The sequence below is a fragment of the Hylobates moloch genome, unplaced genomic scaffold, assembly GCF_009828535.3.
Source record: "Hylobates moloch isolate HMO894 unplaced genomic scaffold, HMol_V3 SCAFFOLD_14, whole genome shotgun sequence".
NCBI lineage: Eukaryota > Metazoa > Chordata > Mammalia > Primates > Hylobatidae > Hylobates > Hylobates moloch.
Window position 1 is genome coordinate 74,403,190 of NW_026652289.1, and position 25,924 is coordinate 74,429,113.

General features: G+C 40.0%; 1 protein-coding gene across 3 annotated transcripts in view; it reads left to right on the forward strand.

Moving 5' to 3' along the window:
* GPR176 (G protein-coupled receptor 176) overlaps positions 1–25,924 on the forward strand; it is a 124,645-nt gene that overhangs the window by 58,760 nt on the left and 39,961 nt on the right. The window contains exon 1 of one of the 3 annotated variants that reach the window (XM_058427932.1): positions 1,293–1,419. The exons of the other annotated variants lie outside the window; for them this stretch is intronic. Within the exon in view, the coding sequence (XP_058283915.1) occupies positions 1,353–1,419 (67 nt within the window). The 5' untranslated portion in view covers positions 1,293–1,352. Of the gene's footprint in view, positions 1–1,292; positions 1,420–25,924 lie in introns of those variants that run through there. 3 annotated transcript variants of the gene reach the window in all.

Below are 25,924 nucleotides of genomic sequence, written 5' to 3' on the forward strand. Positions count from 1 at the left end.
GACATGGATGAAACTGGAAAACATCATTCTCAGTAAACTATCGCAAGGACAAAAAGCCAAACACTGCATGTTCTCACTCATAGGTGGGAATTGAACAATGAGAACTCATGAACACAGGAAGGGGAACATCACACTCCAGGGACTGTTGTGGGGTGGGGGGAGGGAGGAGGGACAGCATTAGGAGATAGACCTAATGCTAAATGACGAGTTAATGGGTGCAGCAAACCAACATGGCACATGGATACATATGTAACAAAACTGCACATTGTGCACATGTACCCTAAAACCTAAAGTATAACAATAAAAAATATATATATATAAAAACACATTGTATAGCTGTACAAATTTTTTCTTTATATCGTTATTCTATAAGCTTTTTTCTATTTAAAAAATTTTTATTTTTTTTAAACTTTTAAACTTTTTGTTAAAAACTAAGACATACAGGAGATCAAGACCATCCTGGCTAACACGGTGAAACCCCATCTCTACTAGAAATACAAAAAAAATTAGCTGGGCATGGTGGTGTGCGCCTGTAGTCCCAGCTACTCCGGAGGCTGAGGCAGGAGAATGGCGTGAACCCAGGAGGCAGAGCTTGCAGTGAGCCGAGATCGTGCCACTGCACTCCTGGGCGACAGAGCGAGACTCTGTCTCAAAAAAAAGAAAAAAAGAAAAACAAAGACATCAACACACACATTAGTTAGGCCTACACAGAATCAAGATCATCAATATCACTCTCTTCTACCACCACATCTTGTCCCATAGGAAGGTCTTCAGGGGCAATAACAGGCGTGGAGCTGTCATCTCCAAGATAATAGTGCCTTCTTCTGGAATACTTCCTATAGAACCTGCCTGCGGTTATTTTAGAGTTAACTTATATATATATATAAGTGTATATATGAGATACACTCTAAAATAAAGATTAAAAGTATAATGTGGTAAATACATAAGCAAAAAGTACCATAGTAGTGCATTTTCATTATCAAGTATTATGTACTGTGCATAATTGTATGTGCTATACTTCTATATGAATGGCAGTGCAGGTTTGTTCACACCAGCATCACCACAAACACATGAATAATGCATTGTGCTATGAGTTTAGGATGGCTGTGATGTCCTTAGACCACTAGGTAATAGACATTTTTTTAGCTCTATTATAACCTTATGGGACTACCATTGTATATTCAGTCTGTCATTGACCAAAACATATTTATTTGGCACATGACTGTATTTATAGAATTGTTGCAAGTGTGTGACCTGAAACTAACTCTAGTGGTCCACTGACTTTTGGAAAGGATTCTTAGAATCTGTATGATTTTCACTTCTGTAGTTTTTATTTACATGAACCAGCTCACATGCCAACAAATGCATCAAAGAGCCTGCTTTTCCTGATGGGGAGAATATCATCACTTATTTCATCAGGTAGGATATCATGTTTAAAAGTTCTTACCTTATATTCTTATAGGTAAGCTTAAGCTTTTTACATTTTTAGCAAAATTACTCATAATACACATTTTTCTTTTCTTTTTCTATTCCCTATACCTTACTGCTCAGAATAAAACATAAAATTTTGATAATTCTGTTTTTAGATTGTACCACTAAAAATTTAAGTTTAAACAACCAAACACTGAGAGTGGAACCAGGAGAAGTGAATTCTCACTCCAAGGGCAATGGTAGGGCCAGAAATGGGGACTAAGCCAAGAGGGTCAGCAGTTCTAGTCAGGCAACTACTAGAGTGGCAGTTTCTAAAGGGCTCCGGAGGAGAAAAGGGTCCTACACAATAAGCTAGAACAGAGAGGGACTCAGCTGTGGTACTTGGGTATGTCATCTTGTTAAAAGGCACAGGATTCATTTGGGCTGATAATTCAACATTGATTCTAAAGACCTGCAACAGTCATCTTAAGATTTGCTATGCAGCTACTGCTTCCTTTGTAAAACAGACCTTTAACATTTTGATGAGAAATTTCTGAATTGAAATACTAGAAACTCTCCAGCTGGCAGCCAGCTGATGTCTCTTTGATGTGAACTGATGTCAGATTTTCTGCTGGGCACACTGTTTATGTCACTCTTAAAGAGTACAGAATATTAAATGGAGATTGTCGGAAATCCTGAACAAAAAAGAAAGATTTATCTTGCAAAGCCAGGTTAAAGATACAATTTCTTAGACACACTGACACTAAAATATAGGTGTTTTTTTGAGATGGAGTCTTGCTCTGTCACCAGGCTGGAGTGCAGTGGCGTGATCTCGGTGCACTGCAACCTCCGCCTCCCTGGTTCAAGTGATTCTCCTGCTTCAGCCTCCCGAGTAGCTGGGACTACAGGTGCGTGCCACCACGCCCAGCTAATTTTTGTATTTTTAGTGGAGACAGGGTTTCACCATGTTGGTCAGGGTGGTCTCGATCTCTTGACTTTGTGATCTGCCAGCCTCGGCCTCCCAAAGTGTTGGGATTACAGGTATGAGCCACCATGCCCGGGCTAAACTATAGTTTTATAATTAAATTATTTCAGACAGTCTGCATATTGTAAGCAAAGTAGTTCCTAAAAAGATCTGCCATGGTTACGTTATGTCATGGTTGATAAACTTTGCTAGCTGTCATATTGTGTGGCTTTTTTCTCTTAGATAAGTAGGGTGTTTGGAGGCTTTCCATCTAGAGTTTGTTGACCCTAGATTGTTTAGTCAGTCAGCTTGGTGAGACATTGGACTCTTAGGACATTGCAGGGATTTATTGGTGGTATGAACAGAGGGCTTGCAGTCAGTACTATCTCGGAACCTCCATTAGTAGTGTTTCTCTTCTTCAGAGTAATTCATGCTAATTCTTTTAGCCTTTCCACCTGGTACCACCTTCCCAAATGGAGCCAGTGAGTGGGCATTCCAAGGCGCCCAGCACCATATTTTTTTTTTTTTTTTGAGATGGAGTCTCGCTCTGTTGCCCAGGCTGGAGTGCAGCGGCGCGATCTCCGCTCACTGCAAGCTCCGCCTCCCGAGTTCACGCCGTTCTCCTGTCTCAGTCTCCCGAGTAGCTGGGACTACAGGCGCCCACCACTACGCCCGGCTAATTTTCTTGTATTTTTAGTAGAGACGGGGTTTCGCTGTGTTAGCCAGGCTGGTCTTGATCTCCTGACTTCGCGATCCACCCGCCTCGGCCTCCCAAAGTGCGGGGATTACAGGTGTGAGCCACTGCGCCCGGCCCAGCACCATATTAATTGAGAATGGAACTTATGTTTCATTTTCAGGTAGTTATCAGTATTGGGAAAGTTGTAAAAACCAGAATGTAAGTACTCACAGAAGAGCAAAGTCAATCAGGCTCTTCATGACTTGGAGTAGTGTCAGCCTAAAATCCTCATCGGCGAGCAGGTCTCAGTTAGCTTCTCCTATCCATACTAGGGTAAGCCTGTGTTATGAGCCTTCAGGTCTCTTTTATTTCCCTGATTTAGCCGATCATGGGATGTATAGTCAATGACTTAAAAATGATTATAAACTAAGGCATTTTCTCAACAGACACTCTAAAATTACAGCTAACAGAGGGAGTAGAAGCTGGAGGAAAAAATACATGATTGGGAATATTTGCCATTGACACTATGTATGATGCAAGAAGGCCATTGAACTCCCCTAGAAACTGAAAGCAGTCAGCCTTGCTTCTGTTCTCCTTTGCAGGAGACATGGAGAATGCACAGAGGGTATGCACTTCCAGTGCCCTGGGCAGGGGAGGAATGTGCTTTTTCCCAGCATCGATGATGCTGGAGAAGCTGTTTCTTGGCTAGGGATAGCCTGAAGCTCATCAGCCTGAACCCCTGCCTTTACCAGGACTTGAAACATTTATTTAAAAATTCTCTGTCTACATTCTTTGCATTGCCCATCCTCTCATCCACTAATGAAAAGCATGTATTCACACCATTGTTAATTCATTCATATGGATAGACTTTTTGATTACTCTAGTGTTGTTTTCAGTAGATTATCACCTTGAAATCTGAGGGCCAAGGAATTAATACAAGTGGCCTATATGTTGAGTTTGAATAATTTCTGTAATTTGAAGAAGTAACAGTGGCTTTTTTAAAATTTAAGCCTTTTTTATTGTGGCAAAAAAACACATGCCACATATTTACCATCTTAACCATTTTTAAGTGTGTAGTTCAGTAGTGTTAATTATGTGCACATCGTTGTACAGCCAGTTTCCAGAACTCTTCATCTTGCAAAACTGAAACTCTACACCCATTAGACAACTCCCCTTTTCTCCCTCACCCCAGCCTCCGTTAACCACCCATCTACTTTCTGTCTGTATGAGTTTGACTACTTTAGATACCTCATATAAGCGGGATCATACAGTATTTGCCTTTGTGTGACTGGCTGATTTTACTTGGTATAATATCTTCAAGGTTGATCCATGTTGTGGGATTGCTAGATCATATGGTAGCTCTACTTTTAATTTTTTGAGAAATCTTCATACTATTTTCCATAGCAGCTTGCACTGTTTTACATTCCCACCGACAGTGCACAAAGGTTCCAATTTATCTGCATCCTTGCCAATACTTTATTTATTTATTTATTTTTTCACAGTGGCCATTGTCCACCTAATGGACGTGAGGTGATAGCTCATTATGGTTTTAATTTGCAATTCTCTGATGATTAGTGGTGTTGGACATCTTTTTATATGCTTGTTAGCCATTTGTATATCCTCTTTGGAGAAATGTCTACGCAAGTCCTTTTCCTTTTTTTTAAATCAGGTTATTTTTGTTGTTGTGTTGTTAGGAATTCTTTATATATTCTGGATATACATATAACATATATACATATATGTTACTTTTTCCTCAGATATACCTTTTTTTCAGTGTTCATTCCTATATTACGATTCTATTCTTTCTTAAACATCTTTCATCATTTTAAATATACTCATTTTATAATCTTTTAAAGATTTTTCTATCCTAGTTTTTGGGTGCCAGTTTTCACATTTCTTGTGTCTGCTGATTCTCATGATGATTTGTTTTCTCACAAAATTTGTATTTTGTGGCCAGGTGTGGTGGCTCACACCTGTAATCTCAGTGTTTTGGGAGGCCCAGGTGGGCGGACCACCTGAGGTCAGGAATTCAAGATCAGCCTGGCCAACATGGTGAAACCCTGTCTCTACTAAAAATATAAAAATGAGCTGGGTATGGTGGCATGCACCTGTAATCTCAGCTACTCAGGAGTCTGAGGCAGGAGAATCTCTTGAACCTGAGAGGTGGAGGCTGCAGTGAGCCGAGATCACACCACTGCACTCCAGCCTGGGCAACAGGGCAACACTCCATCTCAAAAAAAAAAAAAAAAAAAAAAAGAATTTGTATTTTGTTTTTAATCGCGAGTTATTATCCTGGTTTTTTTTGTTTGTTTGTTTTTGTTTTTTTGAGACAAGGTCTCACTCTGTCACCTGAGCTGGAGTACAATGGTGTGATCACTGCTCACTGCAGCCTTGACTTCCTGGGCCCCAGTGATCCTCCCTCTTCAGCTTCCCAAGTAGCTGGGACTACATGTGTGCACCACCACACCCAGCTGATTTTTTGATTTGTAAAAACAAAGTCTCATCATGTTGCCCAGGCTGGTCTCAAATTCCTGGCCTCAAGTGATTCTCCCTCCTTGGCCTCCCAAAGTGCTAAAATTACAGGCATGAGCTGCTGTGCCTAGCCCTTCAATGATATTTTATTTTTTCTGTAGGAATTTAGTGCATTCTGAGTTGCAGTGTTTCATAGAGCAGTTTTGTATTCATTTCTGCCAAAGCCTCAGGGATTCCACAAATTCAGGACTAAATTTTATATTTAATTTCTTGATTTGTGATTCCCATATTATGCTTGGTGCAATATTGGGTTTTATTTCTAACAGAATTTCTCTTCCTACCCAGACCTTCTGTCTTCTTGCTTGCTTCTTTTTTTCTGCCAGTAAGCACCGTTTTTCTAGTTCCCTTTGCAGATTGGTCAACCTTGCTTGGGTCATGGCTTCATCTAGGTGTCTCATTTCCAGCTCCCAGATTTGCTCTTCTTCCACATAAGCATGAAAACCCTGGCCCCTAGGTCTTATGGCTTGTGTAGAGCTGGAGATTTCAGTACTGGCTTAGTTTCCTTTTTTTTCTTTTCTTTTTTTTTGAGACGGAGTCTCACACTCTTGCTCAGGCTGGAGTGCAGTGGTGCCATCTCGGCTCACTACAAGCTCCACTTCCTGGGTTCACGCCATTCTCCTGCCTCAGCCTCCCGAGTAACTGGGACTACAGGCACCCGCCACCACGCCCGGCTAATTTTTTTTGTATTTTTAGTAGAGACGGGGTTTCACCATGTTAGCCAGGATGGTCTTGATCTCCTCACCTTGTGAGCCGCCTGCCTTGGCCTCCCAAAGTGCTGGGATTACAGGTGGGAGCCACCGCACCCTGCCCTTTTTCTTCTTTTTTGAGACAGTGTCTTGCCTTGTCACCCAGGCTGCTGTGCAGTGGTGCAATCACGGCTCACTGCAGCCTGGACCTCCCTGGCTCAAGTGATCCTCCCACCTCATCTTTCCGAGCAGCTGGGACTGCAGACATGCACCACCACACCCCACTAATTTATGTATTTTTTATAGAGATGGGGTTTTGCTGTATTGCCCAGGCTGGTCTCTAACTTCTGGGCTCAAGCAGTCCTCAACCTCCCAAAGTGCTGGGATTGCAGGCATGAGCCACTGTACCCAGCCGTATTTCCTTTTTAAGGCTTTCACTTTTTTTTCTTTCGGGCTCAGTGATTCAGTATTATTATTTTTTAATATGTCATTTGTGTATGTTTGTATTTGGGGCAGGGGGAAGTAAGGGTTGGGTTACTGAGTTTGCCCTGCTGCCAGAACAAGAAGCCAACCTAAATTCCCTCTCTGAACATTCATGGGCTTTGACATTCATCAAGATTTTGTCCACTGCTCCTTTTTATCCTACCTTTTTCTGGATGATCTCATACACACCCATGGTTTTGCCTACTTGCATATGCTGCTTATTTCACATCTATGTGAGCTATATACAGTTAGACAGCTTCCCCCAAACTCAACCAATAAATATATGTGGAATGCCTACTGTGTGCCGGAATCTTCCCCAAACTCAACCAGTAAAGACACATGGAATGCCTACTGTGCACCGGAATCTTCCCCAAACTCAACCAATAAATATATATGGAATGCCTACTGTGTACTGGAATCTTCCACAAACTCAATAAATACATATGGAACACCTACTGTGTACTAGGTATTGCAGACATAACAGTGAACAAATCATAGTCCATGTTTGGTAGCCAGTCTCCAAGATGGCTTCCAATCCACCCATCCCCAATGTATTCATCCCATTGAGTGTGATTAGACTTAGTGACCCACTTCTAATCAATAGAATAAGGCAGTACGTGACTTGGAGACTAGGTCTTAAAAGACATTGTGGCATTATTATCTTGCCTTTTCTTGGATCAGTCTCTCTGGGGGAAGTCAGCTGCCATGTGTTCAGACAGCCTGTGAAAAGGTTCACCTGGCAGGAACTGAGGCGTCTTGCCAACAGCTATGTGGGTGAACACAGCATCCTCCAGTGCCTGTTAACCTTCAGATGACTGCAGCCCTGCCCCATAGCTTGACCATAGCCTCCTGAGAGACGCTGAGCCAGACCACCAGCCCAACTACTCTTTTATTCCTGACTCCCCCATCATACATATTTGTTGTTTGAAGCTGCCAAGTTTTGATGTAATTTGTTATGCAGCAATAGATAACTAATATACCATCTAAAGATTATATTTGTATGAGGGATAGACAGTAAGCAAATAAATAACATAATTGAGGAAAGTAGTGAGTGCTGTGAAGAAAACAAAGCAGCGTAGGGTAAAGGTGTGTGGCTATTTTAGATAGGATTGTCAGAATGTGCTTTGTTTGGCCTGCACAGTATGTTTTGAGGAACTTTAATTCCAGACCCTTTAGATTGGGCATGCCTCCATGTCCAGATGTTGACCAGAGGGGTGGCATACTGCTGTAGTTTTGAGCATGGTTCTGGAATCAATTGCCTGGGTTTGAATCTTGTCTCCTTCACTTACTAGCTAGGTGATATTGGTCAAGTGATATATTTTTCTGGATTTTTTTCGGCATCTTAAAATGCAATGAATAATGATATCTAGTCTTATGGTTGTTTTGAAGTTAAATGAATTTACATATGTAAGGTGGTTAGAACATAGCACTGGAATCTTAGTAAGTTTAGTAAGTGTTACTGTGTTATTGCTGTTAATTTCCTGGATAATCCAGGTACTTCCTCCCCAAACTTGACTGTCTTTATTTGATCAGAGTTTTTGGTTGCAAACAGCAGAATCCACTTTGCTCAGCTGATGGGTATTTTATTAGATGATATTTGGCAACTCACAGAATCTTAGAGATGGCTACAGAACTCAACTGAGTTACTAAACAGAAACAATGCAGCCGAAAGTGCAGCCCAGAAAATCCCCAGCCACACTATTCTAGTGGCCTTTATAATGCTGGGGCTTGGATGCCAGAAGTTCTGCCACAGCTGCTTGCCAGAACCAAAGCTCCTGCTGCTGTGCTCACCAGAGGCTCCACTCTTCCCACAGGTGCTGCCCTTTCTTGCCACTCAAGCCCTTCACACAGGTCACACAGGTGTCTTCTTGCTGAAATCACACTTCTGTACACTAGTGGCAGGGGATGCTTGGGAAATACATGATCTCTAAGCTCTGCAATTATTCCTAAACATAGTGTAGCATTTTAGGTGGGCTGTGAACTGACAAGAAATAGGACCAGGGCTTATTTGAATTCCTCATGCCTTCACTATAGTTGGGACACACAAGACGAAATTGGGGGAAGAGTAAAATGGGGAATGTGGCTTCTTTATTGGAAGGTTCTTCATGCATAGTTTTGGAGGAAGGGTTTTAAAATAGCATTGGCGGTGTACTTTGTCATTGTAATACATGCAGAAAATAGTATTCTTTTAGCAGGTACTATGAAAATTCCTTCTGGGAAAGACCTATCTTTGTTAAGAGAGTTCTTTGATGAGTTGGCATAATAAGACCCTTTGGGACAAGTTTCAAAGTTTCCAAGGAGGAGAATGAATTACTTTTTTTTTTTTTTTTGAGACAGGGTCTCACTCTGTTACCCAGGCTGGAGTGGAGGGGCATGATCATAGCTGACTGCAGCCTTGAACTCCTTGGCTCAGGTGATTCTCTCACCTCAGCCTCCCAAGTAGCTGGGATCACAGGTGTGCACCACCACACCCAGCTAATTATTTTTTTTTTAGAGACTAGGGGTATGGTGGGGGGGATGTCTTACTATGTTTCCCAGGCTGGTCTTGAACTATTGGCCTCAGGTGATCCTCCCACCGCAGGCTCCCAAGGTGTTTGGATTACAGGTATGAGCCACTATGCCTGGCTTGATTTACTTCTGAGTGGGAGGGGAACCAAAGGAGGAGAGGGGAGAATGACCACAACAGGAGACACACTCTATGTGACTGATTTCTATGCTCCCTACCAAGATTTCAGAGAAGTAACCCCGAATCACAGAACTCTTGGTATGGGCTAGATTTTTGGTATTATTTTATTTTGTTTTAACGGAGATCAGTAAAGAGAAACTAAGATTATGTCAGGGAACAAGATAGAGTGAGCACAAACGGCTACAGACCCTGAGATTCTAAATTCATAGGACATGATTCATAGAAGTCTCAGGTAATACTTTGAAGTTTTCTACACCATAAAAGTAAGGGGATCAAGGAAATTTCCACTCCTTATGATATAGTATTAGAGAGGCCCTGGACACCATTTTGGTTATGTAATCATCTAAAGGAGCTGATTCAAACCTCAAACAAATTGCCTAATCTTTGGAAAGAGACACTGGAATGAGAAGACATCTGAGATTTTCTTTCTTTTTTTTTTTTTTTTTTTGAGACGGAGTCTCGCTCTGTCGCCCAGGCTGGAGTGCAGTGGCCCAACCTCGGCTCACTGCAAGCTCCGCCTCCCGGGTTCACGCCATTCTCCTGCCTCAGCCTCTCCAAGTAGCTGGGACTACAGGCGCCCGCCACCACGCCCGGCTAATTTTTTTGTATTTTTAGTAGAGACGGGGTTTCACCGTGGTCTCGATTTCCTGACCTCGTGATCCGCCCGCCTCGGCCTCCCAAAGTGCTGGGATTACAAGCGTGAGCCACCGCGCCCGGCCGAGATTTTCTTTTGGGCTAGAGTTTACATCACAGGTCCTGATTGCCTTGGGCGAACCTTATTGTCTGGGGATCCTTATTGTCTGCTTTCCTGAACAACTCAGGAAAGTCTTGCTCTGGGCAGTGCTCTGAGATTGGGTTAGTCAGAAGCATGAGACTTTTGAATATATTATAGACTCTCCCTCCCTTTCCCTCAATAGTTTCCTGATGGCAAATATGGAAGGATGTATAGTAGACTCATTTTGTAGGCAACTTGACCTCAGTTTACTGTGTCAAATACAAGTTAAGGAAATAAAAACTTCTCAGTCTTAACCTAGAGTTAAATAATAATAATAATTATGATGATGATAATTATAAGGCTAACATTTTTAAGGCTCTGAGCTATGCATTTTGTATAGATACTCTTATTGAACAGAAAACTCTTGAGCAGGATTTATCAACCTGACACTATTGACATTGTGGGACCAGATAATTTTTTGTTGTTGGGGGATTTCTTGTGCTTTGTGAGGATGTTTAATAGCATCTCTGGCCTCTGTCTTCTAGATGCAAGTAGCACTCCTGCTCCCAGCTATGCCAACCAAAAATGTCTCCTTACATTGTCAAATGTTCCCTGGGGGACAAAATCACTTCTGATTGAGAGCCACTATTCTAGAGGAGAAAGAAATCTTTCTGTTCATTGATTTAATAGATATTTTTAAAAATTGTGTTAAAATATAACATAAAAGTTACCATCTTAACCATTTCAAGTGTATAGCTCAGTAGTGTTAACTATATGCGCACTGTTGTACAGCTAATCTCCAGAACTTTTCATCTTGCGAAACTGCAACTCTACATCCATTAAACAACAACTCCCCTTTTCCTCCTTCCCCACCTCCTGGAAACCACCAATCTACTTTCTGTCTCTATGAATTTGACTACTTTAGATATCTCATATAAGTGGAATCATATTTGTCTTTTTGTGACTGGCTGATTTCACTTGGTATAATGTCCTCAAGGTTCATCTATGTTTTAGTATATGTCAGAATTTCTTTTCTTAAGGTTGACTAACTTTCCACTGTATGTATATATCATGTTTTCTTTATCCATTCATCTGTTGATGGACATTTAGGTTGCTTCCACCTCTTGGCTATTATGAATAATGCTGCAATGACCATGAGTGTGCAAATATCTCTTCAAGATTCAGATTTCAGTTCTTTTGTATATGTACCCAAAAATTAGATTGCTGGATCATATAATGGTTCTATTTTTTAATTTTTTGAGGAACCTCCATACTGTTTTCCATAGCAGCGATACTATTTTACATTGTTATCAAGAATGTACAAGAGTTCCAGTTTCTTCACATCCTCACCTTGTTATTTTCTGTTTGAATATTTTTTAATAGTAGTTATCCTAATGGGTGTGAAGGTAACAATAATTTTTTGAGTGCCTATTATGTGCCAAATATTACTCTAGACATTGTGGATATAATGGTAAGTAAGACACATAAACTGTGTTCCTAATGGGTTTGTATTTAAATATGTGCCCTAAGTTGCTTTTCCATTAGTAATGATAGTTTTGAGCTGATATTCATACATACTTTTAAAATCTGACACTTAAAAATGTCTGATGTAGTATATACTTGTGGCATAGCTGGTTAGGCTAAGAATACAGCAGTGTTTGGGCAAGAGAGAAAGGCTAAGAGACCCATCTGGGATTCCTCTATGACTTTGCATTCACATCATATTTTAATTGCCTGAGTTGATGGGTATGGACTAGTTCACTTTGCAAGTGAGTTATTCAGACTCATTTTCAGATTGTTTTGCAAAATCTTAGCTCTTGTGTAAGGATTAGTTTTTGACTCCTACAGTTAAACAGAGTGCTGAACTTGACATTTTGAAACACTAGCTAAGATTCTAGTCCCCAGATGGCAAATTGCCCATGTCTGGAATGTTGTGTTGAGAAAGATTCTGAGGTCTTATACTGGGCTCAGAGGGAAAGAGGGCTGTTGTAGATTTTCAGTGTTTGTCATGGGTGAGATAGAGGGAGTGGTAGTGTAGGTGCACTCTAAGGCCATTTGGAAACCCCTCAAACAACAAACCACTGCCTTCATTATTTTTTCCCTGTTTCTCATAATATTACAATTGAGAAAATTCATCATTCTTTTTTTCTTCTCTGGGCCAGCAGGAAACACTAGACCAGAAGAATAACAGCATGAAAGAAAGGGATATGTAGGACCTTTCCTTCAGGATATTTCAGTAGATTATTGTTGCCTTGTAGGCTGAATCTGATTACATGTCTTTATGATACTCCTGGGGCACAATACCAAAAGCAGACTGTTCAGGAGCCGATAGCAACCAAGGAAGCACTTACAATCAAAGGTCTAATTAAGGGACAAAGCTGGAAATCTTTTTTTGGTCTTGGTCTTTAGTCACTATGACGTTATATAAACAAAACATATCTCAGACAAAAGAGATGACTGGAAATGGCACCAAATTCTTCATGTGCTAAAATATATGTTGGGGAAAAAAGTGCTACTCAAACCATTTTGGTGCGTGAAATTGCAGTTGCTATGACAACCAGGGGCTGCAGCCCACTGACTCGCATTTGTGAGGAAAACAAGAGTTGATGTTAATGGATGAGAACCAAGCATTGCCTTAACAGAAAAGACTGAGTCCTGGATGTGTTCATTTAAGCACCAGACCCTCATCATGTGTCTCAGGGCAAGTAAGTTTTCTAAGGTCATTCAATGATGTCTAACTAGGTGAAGCATCCTTGTCTGACCTCAGGAAGAAAATACCTACATGAGAACATCAGTTTGAGTGGAAAAAAAATATTTCAAGTAGACAGTTTGTTTACAACTTCAGGGTAAGCAACCCCATCTTGCTCTGGTATTAAAATTCTTGAAAAAATGATGGAATTGAGAGTTTGTGACTCAGCAGTACTTTCTTGTTTTTGGACTTTTTAGGCTTATGTTTTCTTCATAGATTTTATTCAAAGTACTGTAGCCTGTGTTAAACCTTGAAAGCTCTTCATGTGTGGGGGCAATTAGTTACATCCAAATTTTGAATGTTTTTAAAGAAGAGGATAAACTAATTGAACAATCTCAAATGTTTTAAATCTTAAATCTCAAATGTTTCTATAGAACAGAATTGTCCTTATCTCAGTAAATGATGGCATTATCTGTCTGACAGTTGTTCAAGTAAGGAACGTAGAAGTAATTTTCATCTTTGTCTTTCGTTCTTCACAGCTAATTTACCAACAAACATTGTTGATTCTGTCTCACTGTATGTCCCGTATCTAGTTCTCCTTTTTTCAACTTCCAGCATGTTAGTTCTAGCATGGTCATCTCTTGCCTGGATAACTTCGTGTTTTCCTAATAGGTCTTTCTTTTGCCACTATTGTTTTTTGTTTGTTTTTTTAATCATTCTCCCCATAGCTGACAGGATTTTTTTTATGTTTAAATTAAACATTTTATTTTGAGCTAACTGTAGATTGACATGCAGATATAAGAAATAGTACAGATCCCATGTACTCTTAACCCAATGTCCCCCAATGGTAACATTTTGCATTATTGTAGTCCAATATCACAGCCAGGATATTGACATTGATAGGTCAAGACACAGATGTTTCCATCACCACAAGGAGCCCTCTGTTGCCCTTTTATAACCACACCTACCTCCCTTCCACACTACCCTCTCTTTAACCCTCTCCTTAACCCCTAGCAACCACCAATCTGTTCTCCATTTCTATGATTTTTGTCTTTTCAAGAATGTTATATGGATAGAATCATACCATATGTATGTAGAACTTCTAGCATTATTTTGAAAAAGGGTATTGGTAATGGATATCCTTGAATTGTTCCCAGTCCTGGGGAGAAAGCATTCAGTCTTTCACCATCAAGTATAGTCATGTGCTTAGCAAAGTTTCAGTCAGCGATGGACCACATATATGATGGTGGCCCCTTTAGATTATAGCTGAAAAATTCTTAGCCCCTAGTGACATTGTAGCCATTGTAATGCCATAGCGCAATCACTCACTTTGTTTTTAAAATAAATTTAGTGTAGCCTAAGTATATAATGTTTGTAAAGTCTACAATAAGCATCATGTCTTAGGCCTTCACATTCACTCACCACTTACCTACTGACTCACCCAGAGAAACTTCTAGTCCTGCAAACTCCATTCATGGTAAGTGCCCTATACAAGTGTACCATTTTAAAAATCTTTTATACCATATTATTACCATACCTTTTCCATATTTAGACATGCAAATATTTACAATTGCCTTCAGTATTCAGTACAGTGACATCCTGTACAGGTTTGTAGCCTAGGAGCAATAGGCTATATCATATAGCCTAGTTGTGTAGTAGACTGTGCCATCTAGGTTTGTGCAAGTATACTCTGTAATGTTACACAGTGATGAAATTACCTATTGACACCTTTCTCAGAACGAATCTCTGTCATTAAGTGATGCCTGACTGTATAATGTTAGCTATCCCCAGTGTTGGAAGAGGGGCCTGGTGGGAGGTGATTGAATCATGAAGGTGGTTTCTAATGATTTAGCACCAATCCCCATGTGCTGTCTTATGATAGAGTTCTCATGAGATCTGGTTGTTTGAAAGTGTGTAGCACCTCCCCCTTTACTCCTTCTCCCACTGACTATGTAAATGTTTATCACGTTTAGGAAGTTTCCCTCTATTCCCATTTTTTCTGAGTTTTTGTATGAATAGGTGTTAAAATTTGTCATTTGCTTTTTCTTCATTGATTGACCTAATTGTGATTTTCTTCTTTAGTGTGTTAATAGAGTAGATTATGTTGATTGATTTTCAAATGTTGAAAGCAGGCTTGGGAATGGTGTATAATTATTTTAAAGTACTGTTGAATTCTATTAGCTAATCTTTCGTTAAGACTTTTTGCGTAACTATTCATGAGGGATATTGGTCTGTACTCTTTTTTGTACTTTCTTTGATTTTGGTATCAGTGTTATACTAGCTTAATAAAATGATGTGTTCCTTTCTCTTCTGTTTTTTGGAAGAGAGTATGTGGAATTGGTGTTAATTCTTCTTGAAACATTTAGTAGAATTCTCCAGTAACACTATCTGGACCTGGAGATTTCTTTTTGGGGGAAGTGTTTAACATATTAAATTTTCTTAATAGTGATAGGATTGTTCAAATGATCTGTTTCATATTGAGTGAACTGTGGTAGCTTATGTTTTTAAGAAACAGTCAAATTTATGTGTGTGTGGTTATTTCCTTATTATGCTCTTGATGTCTGCAGGATCCATATAGCTATCCCATTTTGTTCCTAACACTGGTAGCCTGTGTCTTCTCTTTCTTTGTCTTTGTCAATCTTGCTAGGGGATCTGTCAATTTCATTGATCTTTTCAAAGGACCAGTTCTTTATTTCATTGATTTTTATCTATTGTTTTTCTGATTTAAATTTCATTGATTTCTACTCTTTATTATTTCCTCTCTTCTGCTTTTTTAATTTTTTTAGGTTTTCTTTTTTTTTGCTTTGCTTTTTTAGGTTTTTGAGTTGGGAGCTTATCTGAGACATTTTCTCATTCCTAATTATAAGCTTTTAGTAGTGTAAATTTCTCTCTCTGCACTGCTTTAGCTATGTCCCACAAATTTTGATATGTTGTACATATTTTCATTTTTGTTAAGTTCAACATATTCTTTGACTTGTGTTGAAACATCTTTTCAGCCCATGAATAATATAGAAATATGTTGTTTAGCTTTCAAATATTTGAAGATTTTTCTGTTGTCTTTCTTTTACTAATTTCTAGTTTGATTTCATTGTGGTTGGAGAACACACTTTGTATGATTTCAATTTTTAAAAATGTATTAGGGTTATTTTATGGCCATAGATATAGTTTATCTTGATGTATATCTTGTGGGCATTTGAAAATAATGTATATTCTCCTGTTGCTGGGTGGTATGTTCTATAAATGTCAATTAGATATTGTTGGTTGATGGTGTTATGGAATTCTTCTCTTTCCTTGTAGATTTTCTGTCTAGTTTTATCAGTTGCCGAAAGAGGGGTGGTTGAAATCTCCAACCATAACTGTGGTTTTATCTAATTCTGCTTTCAATTCTAAGTTTTTGCATAACACATTTTGTTGTTTGATGCATATACATTTAGGATTACTATATCTTCTTATTTGATTGACCCTTTTATCACTATATATGCCTCTCTGTGTATCTGGTAATTTTCTTTGTTCTGAAGTCTATTGATATGGTTTGACTCTGTGTCCTTACCCAAATCTCATGTCGAATTGTAATCCCCAGTGTTGGAAGAGGTGCCTGGTGGGAGGTGACTGAATCATGAAGGTGGTTTCTAGCGGTTTAGCACCATCCCCCATGTGCTGTCTTATGATAGAGTTCTCATGAGATCTGGTTGTTTGAAAGTATGCAGCACCTCCCCCTTTACTCTTTCTCCCACTGACTATGTAAAGATGTGCCTGCCTCCCCTTCACCTTCCGCCATGGCTGTAAGTTTCCTGAGACCTTCCCAGAAGCAGAAGCCTGTACAGCCTGCAGAACTGTGAACCGATTGAACCTCTTTCTTTATAAATTATCCAGTCTTGGGTAGTTCTTTATAGCAGTGTGAGAATGGACTAATACATCTATTTTATCTGATATTAAGATAACCATGACTTCTTTTTTTTTGAGACAGAGTCTCACTTTGTCACCCAGGCTGGAGTGTAGTGGGGTGATCTCGGTTCACTGCAACCTCCACATCCCACGTTCAATCAATTCTCATGCCTCAGCCTCCTGAATAGCTGGGATTACAGGCACCTGCTACCATGCCTGGCTAATTTTTGTATTTTTGTAGAGATGGGGTTCCACCACGTTAGCCAGGCTGGTCTTGAACTCCTGACCTTAAGTGAGGCCCTCCTTGGCCTACCAAAGTGCTGGGATTATAGGTGTAAGCCATTGCGCCCGGCCTCATGACTTCTTTATGTTTGCATGATACAGCTTTTTCCATCCTTTTACTTTCAACCTGTATATAACATTATATTTGAAGTGAGTCTCTTGGAGATAGTGTGTAGTTGGATCACATTTCTTGATCCCCTCTGTCAGTCTCTTTCTTTTAATTGCTGTATTTGCACCATTTGCATTTAATGTGATTATTGATATGTTAGGGCTTAAGTCTGCTATTTTATTTTTTGTTTTCTGTTTATTCTCTCAGGTTTTTATTTCTTTTTCCTGATTTCCTGTGGGTTACTTGAACATTTTCTGAAGAATTCCATTGTTGTTTTTTAATGCACCCCCTATATTGCTTTCTTAGTGGTTGCTCTAGGCAATCTATTAAATACATGTAACTTATCACAGTCTGCTGGTGCCATTGCTTTACTAGTTCTTGGTATAGAAACTTTTCCTCCCTTTATGTCCCTTTACCCTTTCCAGTTTTTTAGTTGTTGTAACTATTTCTTCTATCTGCATTTAGAACCACATTAGACAGTGTTATAATTTTTTGCTTCAATTATTAAACATAATTTAGAAAACTCGAGGAAAAAAATTATATTTTCTGATAATTTTACTATTTCTATTATCTTTCTTTTTCTTTCTGATATCCCAGTATTCCTCCTTTTATAATTTTCTTTCTAAGAGACTTTTTGAAAAATCCTTTCTTTTAGAGTAGGTCTGCTTCTCCTTCATTCCTGAAGAATATTTTCACTGGATATTCAATTCTGGCTTGAAAACTTTCTTTCAGCATGTGAAAAATGTTGTGTCACTTCTTCCTGACCTGCATGATTTCTGGTGAAAAATCTACTCTCATTCTAGTTTCTTATCCCTTATTGGTAAGATGTCATTTCTCTCGTGCTTACTATTTTCAAAAGTTTTTTTCTTTGTATTAGTTTTTATTGTATTGAGTTTTAGTTGGTGTTTTGTGATACCACTATGATAGGGGATGCTTTGTTAGTGTCAATTGAGGATAGATGTTCAGGTTCCCCATCTTGCCTCTGTTGATATGAAAGAGGAGCTGGGTAGCGGTGGCAGTTCTAGCTCTCTGCTAGGCCTCTACTGATGCCTATTACCATCCTTTCTTTAAAGTTAAACTATAAACTAAATTCCTCTCATGGTTAGCTTGGCCTATGCCCAGGAATGAGTGAGGATAGCTAGCCTGTGAGGCTAGAAGCAAGATCGAGTCAGTCATGCTAGACTTCTCTTGCTGTCATAATTTTTGCAAAGGTGGTTTCTTTCATCTCTACTTTCAGAGTCTTCTCATGTTTGTTGTATATAATGCCCAGAGTTTTAAATGGTACCTTAGTGGGACAAATAGGGAAAAGTATATCTACTCCATTTTCACAGATGTAGAAGTCCAGAATGATCTTTTCAAAAAGTAAAATGTTGCTCTCCTGTTTGAAACCCTTCAGTGGCTTTGATTATACTGAGAGTGAAGGCTCATCTGTGGCCCACAGGACACAACCTTGTCATAACTTCTTTTTTGTCCTTTGCCTCATGCTTTTCTCCTGTTTTCTCACTTTGCTTCAGGTACATTGGCCTTTTTAAAATTAACGTTCTCAACAAAAATACATTAAGACTCTATTTAATGTTTCAGGTACTGGTCTAGGCCTCAGGTTGTAGGCACAAAGTTCCTGCTCTCTAGAGCTTATGTAGTTTCTGTTTCTAGAACACCAAGCTCGTTTTTGCTTCAGGGCTTGCACTTTCTGATATACTGTTTGCCCAGCTCTCTCCCGCTTACTAAGGTCTCAATTCAAATGTCTCCTCAGACAGACCTGCCCTTCCCACCTGTAGCAGGGTTTTCGCCCTTGGCTTATATGTTGGAATCACCAGGGGAGCGTTAATAGATCCCAAAGCCCAGTTTCACCCCAGACTAAATTAAATCCAAGCATCTGAGTGTGGCCCAGGCATCAGTGTTTTTAAAGCTTTAAAGGGGGTTCCAGTGGACAGCCATAGTACTTAAGAGCCACTTAAGGCTATCTAGTAGTACTGCCCCTCCTTTTCTTTACCTCCTCTTATCACTACCTGAAATTCTTTTCTTCATTTGTTAACTCCTTAGTTTTCCTCTATTTTCTAGACCTTATCTAGTAGATAAAGTGAGTTTAAACTCCTTAAATGGAACATTTAGTTGCTTATTTGCAATAATTGTGTTTCTGCCTTAGATTCTGGAGACTGAGATTTATATGAGAACAAGGACTTCATGTGAATTGATCTCTGTGAGCTCTTGGTTTAAAGGTACCTCTCAAGGGCTCTGAGTTTTCTGTTTTCGAACCCAACCTTATGGGCCTGAACCTGGGCCTGGCCTAGGTAGGAATAGCCTCTCAGTGAGTGGTGTCCTGGCCAGAATTCTTCTTCCTCCTCTGAGAGCCTTTTGCCTGGCCAAGCCCTGACACCTCTGTCTGAAGTCCCCACGGTGTTGCCTCCCTGTTGCTGGTAACACCTATGCTCTGAGGAGCTGGCTCTTGAGATACGGTTAGAATTGGGAGTAGGGGACCATTTTATCTTGGTTTGCCCTGGATTTTCTTAGTTTCATCCTTGAAAGTCCTACATCCTACTAGCTTTCCCAGTCCTGGACAAACCAGGATGGTTGGTCACCCTAGGAGAGTCTGAGAGTCACCTCAGTACCTTTTCTGGTTGGATGTCAGGAGGGAAGAGGTTGAGAGGACATTTAAGTGGTTCATGATCAGTGCTGGGCTGCCCAGTCTCGATTCTTCAAAGCCTTGTACTGTTGAGGCCTTGTTAGAACGTGTCCTCCATAAGGCAGCAAACCCAGGAAAAGCATGGGCACTTACAGGGCCTGGGTCTATGTAGCCTATAGGTTCTTGCCCCAAATTCTCACCTGATCTATTTTTTTTTTTTTTCAATAGGCAGTGGGGGCAGATGGGGTTGGGGGCTCCCGTTAGGTCCTCAGAACAGATTGAAAGAAGATTTCTTGATCTCTTTTCAGGGGTCCCCTTGGCTGATCCTGTGCCTGTGGTGAGAACCATGGAATACTGTCTAACCGTGGTTTGGATTCTGGGGTAGATGAATAGCTAAACTGACAGCTATATAATGTAGATTGAGGATAAATACATATTTTACAGCAGTATTTCCAGATGTGTGGTTGGAAACTACCTTTTCAAGGTCATCTGGGAGCATATTAAATACAGATTCCTAGGCCAAACCCCCTTAGATTATGAATCAGCATGTTTGGGGTGGGGACCAGGAAACTATATTTTTACAAGCACTCCATGTAATATTCATGAATCCGGACATTTGAGGACCACTGTTCTTGTGGTGATATCCAGAAGATATTAGGGGAATTTTGTATCTGATTTTAGTTTTTGTTGAAAGGGGCATGGAGAAAAATATTTGGGACTTTGAAGAGTTTTATTTTATATTATTCTGCTAATTGTGTGGCATTAAGGTTTGGGTGAGATTTAGAACGCTAGTAGCAATTCTCTTGACACTTTATAAAGGCTGTTCTTTCTACCTTTAGTAGTAGAGAGAGAACTTGGGTGGAAAGTGACAAATAATATTGTCGTAGCAGTTTAACAGATTTTTCTCTAAGCTTTATAGGCCTCCCCTAGGACTGAAGAGGAAATTAAATGAGGGAGGTGAGTCAAAATCACATAGAAAAGAAGATAGCACTTGTTTCCTGCGTTCTGAAAGTGGGATAAATTCCCATGAGATCTTTAAGCTATATTTTGTTGAAGTCAGCATTTTTCCCTGTTAAGTGCACCTGCTGCCATCAAATGTCTAGTATTCTAAAATAATATCTATTCTAGAGAGAGATTTATTGTATTATAAACCCAGATGACATCTTAGCTGGGAATGTGGCTTTCTTTCCTACCTCAGGCATAGCTATGCCTGTGTAATAATCTCTTACACTGGCAGAGAGTACTATTGATCTGTCAATCAACTGGCATGTCCGACCTCCAGATGTGGGTTCACTTGCAGAATGCAGTTCTGGGAGTAGCTGTTTGAGTTACTGTAACTGGGACTGATCTGGGCCTCTTTTGAAGGGTATGCTTCAGTCGATAGGAATTTTCATTGTTGTGGTGTATGGGATGTGAGTGGCTGGATAATAGGTCTGCAGGATAGTAAAAATAATGATCTTTTCTTGATTATAAGTTACCTTTGAAATACATGTGATTGAGGCCATTTTGTACTATCTTTTGTGCCCTACTTGGAGGACATCAGCCTCTTCACATTCTTCTCCCCACTACAAGTATTTCTAGGACTTGCATGGGACATTACACACATGCTCTCAAAAGTCTAGATGCCCACATGACAGCCACTCTTATTTCCTCTTCTGCTTCAACCAGCAGGCTATCATTCCATGTCTACTGGCCACCATGACTCTTCCCTCGTGCCCAGTACTCACGCACAAAGCACAAAAGAAAGCTCCCCCCACCACTTTTTTTTTTTTAATAGTGTGAATCCAGTGCTGCTTTTAGCGTTGTTGGTGACAGCCTCTTCTCTTTGAGTATGATTCCAAGAAGTTGCTGAGCTGGGGATGAAACCCACAGGGTGATGGCTTTCTGTATTCAGAATCTGCAGCCTGTCCTAGGCAAGTCCTGTCATGCCTGGCTTTCCTTCCTCCAGAGCAAGTTCTCCCTCAGCCCCTTGTACAGACTTTTGGTGGGCCTACCTCACTGTATAAGTCCATTCAGGCTGCTATAACAAAATACCATAAACTAGGTGGCTTGTAAACAACAGAAATTTATTTCTCATCGTTCTAGAGGCACAGAAGTCTAAGATCAAGGCATTGGCAGATTCAGTGTCTGATGAGAGCCCATGTCCTGCTTCATAGATGGCCAGAATGTCTTTTCACTGTGTCTCTTTATGGTGGAAAGGGTAAGGGACCCCTTTTGGGCTTCTTTTTATAAGGGTACTAATCCCATTCATGAGGACTCTGCCCAAATGACCTAATCACCTCTCAAAGGCCCCACCTCCAAATACCTTCACACTGGGTTCTGTGTTTTGGCTCTGTGTCCCCACCCAAATCTCATGTTGAATTATAATACCAGTGTTGGAGGAGGGGCCTGTTGGGAGGTGATTGGATCATGGGGTGGTTTCTAATGGTTTAGCACCATCCCCCTAATGCTGTCTTGTGACAGAGTTCTCCCAAGATCTGGTTGTCTGAAAGAGTGTGCAGCACTCCCCACTTCACTCTCTCTTCCTCTTGCTCCTACCCTGTAGAATGTGCTGGCTTCCCCTTTGCTTTCTGCCATGATTGTAAGTTTCCTGAGTCCTCCCCAGCCATGCCTCCTATACAGCCTGCGGAACTGTGTGCCAATTAAACCTCTTTTCTTTATAAATTACCCAGTCTCAGGTAGTTCTTGATAGCAGTGTGAGAATGGACTAATAAACTGGGGATTAGGTTTCAACATATGAATTTTTGGGAGAGGGGGGACACAGACATTCAGACTATAGCACTCATCATTAGTGAGATGAGCTCAAAAGGGGCCCGGTCCCCTCAGTGGGTTCAGTGTAGTCTCCAACTGGGATCCCTACTGAGAGATTTAATCTTAATGTATGAAGTTGCAAAGCTACCATGTGTGTAGGATTATAACTACTGACTATATGTTGGAGACAAAAAAGCCATTGTAATATGTCTGCCAAAGTTTATAAGTAAGCCACATTTGGTCATGTAGCCTCATGAACCTATCATTTTGTCAAAATGATCAGAAGTTATATTAGTTTCCTGGGCTGCTGTATCAAAGTACCATAAACTGGGTGGCTTAACACAACAGAAATTTATTATCTCACAGTTCTGTAGGCGAGAAGTCTGAAATCAATGTTGGCAGGACCACGCTGTCCCTGAAACCTATGGGGAAACCCTTCCTTGCCGATTCCTCACTTCTGGTGGTTTGCTGGCAATCTCTGGCATTCCTCAGCTTATAGATGCATCACTCTAGTCCTGTCTTTACAAGACCTTCTTCCTGTGGGTCTTCCTATCATCTTCCCTGTGTGTGTGTGTCTGTCTCTGCGGACAAATTTCCCCTTTTTTATAAGGACACAAGTCATATTGGATTAGGGCCCACCATAATCCTCTTATTATTACTTGATTTGCTCTGCAAAGACCCTATTTCCAAGCCACATTCTGAGATACTGAGGACTTCAATGTATTTTTTGGGGTGGGGTGGGGTGGGGACACAATTCAACTTATAACAGAAGTGTATGTGAAATGCTCAGCATAGAGCCTCACACCTAGACATCATCAATATGTATTGGTCGTTATTATGACCACTGTCAAGCCTTAATGGGCAAGGAACAGCTAACTAGCAGGATTCATCCTTAATAATTGCAGCCATATTCACAATCTAGTTATTAGTGTTAAATGATCAACTGCAGTTCCTTTCAGGGCTAAGTGGTAGTTGGGTAAAAATGAGGTTTTAAGGACAGCTGCATGAGGACCCAGGGCATCAGGGAGCTGGGGAAACAACAGGTAATTTTAAGCCAGAGGATCTGGAGTCAAGTTCAGGTTCCATTAATTACTATGTGATCATGTGCAAATCGTATGGCTTTGTTTTTCTGTTTCCTCAGGGGGCAACTAATTATCCCTGCCTCAAATTCAGATCAACAAAAATGTATTACCACACATTAAATATATTACCACACATTAAATGATAGGATACATGTAAAATACTTGGTAAATATTAAAATGGATTGCCCTTCCAACTTCCTCATGGGCTATTTTTTAAAAAATTTTTTCTGTGATTTTATTTCTGTAATATTTTAAGTCAGATTCCTTATTTAAAATCTGAAATGGTTAGATCTGTATTTAAAGTTACAATCGACTTGGTTCTTACATTGAAAATGTCAAATATGTCTATCTTACTACCCTTCTTTTATTATTATTATTATTATACTTTAAGTTTTAGGGTACATGTGCACAACGTGCAGGTTTGTTACATATGTATACATGTGCCATATTGGTGTGCTGCACCCATTAGCTCGTCATTTACATTAGGTATATCTCCTAATGCTATCCCTCCCCTCTCCCCCCACCCCACGACAGGCCCCGGTGTGTGATGTTCCCCACCCTGTGTCCAAGTGTTCTCATTGTTCAATTCCCGCCTATGAGTGAGAACATGCAGTGTTTGGTTTTCTGTCCTTGCAATAGTTTGCTCAGAATGATGGTTTCCAGCTTCATCCATGTCCCTACAAAGGACATGAACTCATCCTTTTTTATGGCTGCATAGTATTCCATGGTGTATATGTATTACATTTTCTTAATCTAGTCTATCATTGATGGACATTTGGGTTGATTCCAAGTCTTTGCTATTGTGAATAGTACCGCAATAAACATACGTGTGCATGTGTCTTTATAGTAGAATGATTTATAATCCTTTGGGTATATACCCAGTAATGGGATTACTGGTTCAAATGGTATTTCTAGTTCTAGATCCTTAAGGAATCTAGAACTAGATTGTCTTCCACAATGGTTGAACTAATTTACTCTCCCACCAGTAGTGTGAAAGCATTCCTATTTCTCCACATCCTCTCCAGCATCTGTTGTTTCCTGACTTTTTAATGATCACCATTCTAACTGGAGTGAGATACTATCTCATTGTGGTTTTGATTTGCATTTCTCTAATGATGACCAGTGATGATGAGCTTTTTTTCATATGTTTGTTGGCCACATAAATGTCTTCTTTTGAAAAGTGTCTGTTCATATCCTTTGCCCACTTTTTGATGGGGTTGTTTGATTTTTTCTTGTAAATTTCTTTAAGTTCTTTGTAGATTCTGGATATTAGCCCTTTGTCAGATGGGTAGATTATAAAAATTTTCTCCCATTCTATAGGTTGCCTGTTTACTCTGATGGCAGTTTCTTTTGCTGTGCAGAAGCTCTTTAGTTTAATTAGATCCCATTTGTCAATTTTGGCTTTTGTTGCCATTGCTTTTGGTGTTTTAGTCATAAAGTCCTTGCCCATGCCTATGTCCTGAATGGTATTGCCTAGGTTTTCTTCTGGGGTTTTTATGGTTTTGGGTCTAACATTTAAGTCTTTAATCCATCTTGAATTAATTTTTGTATAAGGTGTAAGGAAGGGATTCAGTTTCAGCTTTCTACATATGGCTAGCCAATTTTCCCAGCACCATTTATTAAATAGGGAATCCTTTCCCCATTTCTTGTTTTTGACAGGTTTGTCGAAGATCAGATGGTTGTAGATGTGTGGTATTATTTCTGAGGGCTCTGTTCTGTTCCATTGATCTATATCTCTGTTTTGTTACCAGTACCATGCTGTTTTGGTTACTGTAGCCTAGTAGTATAGTCTGAAGTCAGGTAGTGTGATGCCTCCAGCTTTGTTCTTTTGGCTTAGGATTGTCTTGGCAATGTGGGCTCTTTTTTGGTTCCATATGAACTTTAAAGTAGTTTTTTCAATTCTGTGAAGAAAGTCATTGGTAGCTTGATGGGGATGGCATTGAATCTATAAATTACCTTGGGCAGTATGGCCATTTTCACGATATTGATTCTTCACAATGCTTGTGATTTTTGCACATTGATTTTGTATCCTGAGATTTTGCTGAAGTTGCTTATCAGCTTAAGGAGATTTTGGGCTGAGATGATGGGGTTTTCTAAATATACAATCATGTCATCTGCAAACAGGGACAATTTGACTTCCCCTTTTCCTGATAGAATACCCTTTATTTCTTTCTCCTGCCTGATTGCCCTGGCCAGAACTTCCAACACTATGTTGAATAGGACTGGTGAGAGAGGGCATCCCTGTCTTGTGCCAGTTTTCGAAGGGAATGCTTCCAGTTTTTGCCCATTCAGTATGATACTGGCTGTGGGTTTGTCATAAATAGCTCTTATTGTTTTGAGATATGTTCCAT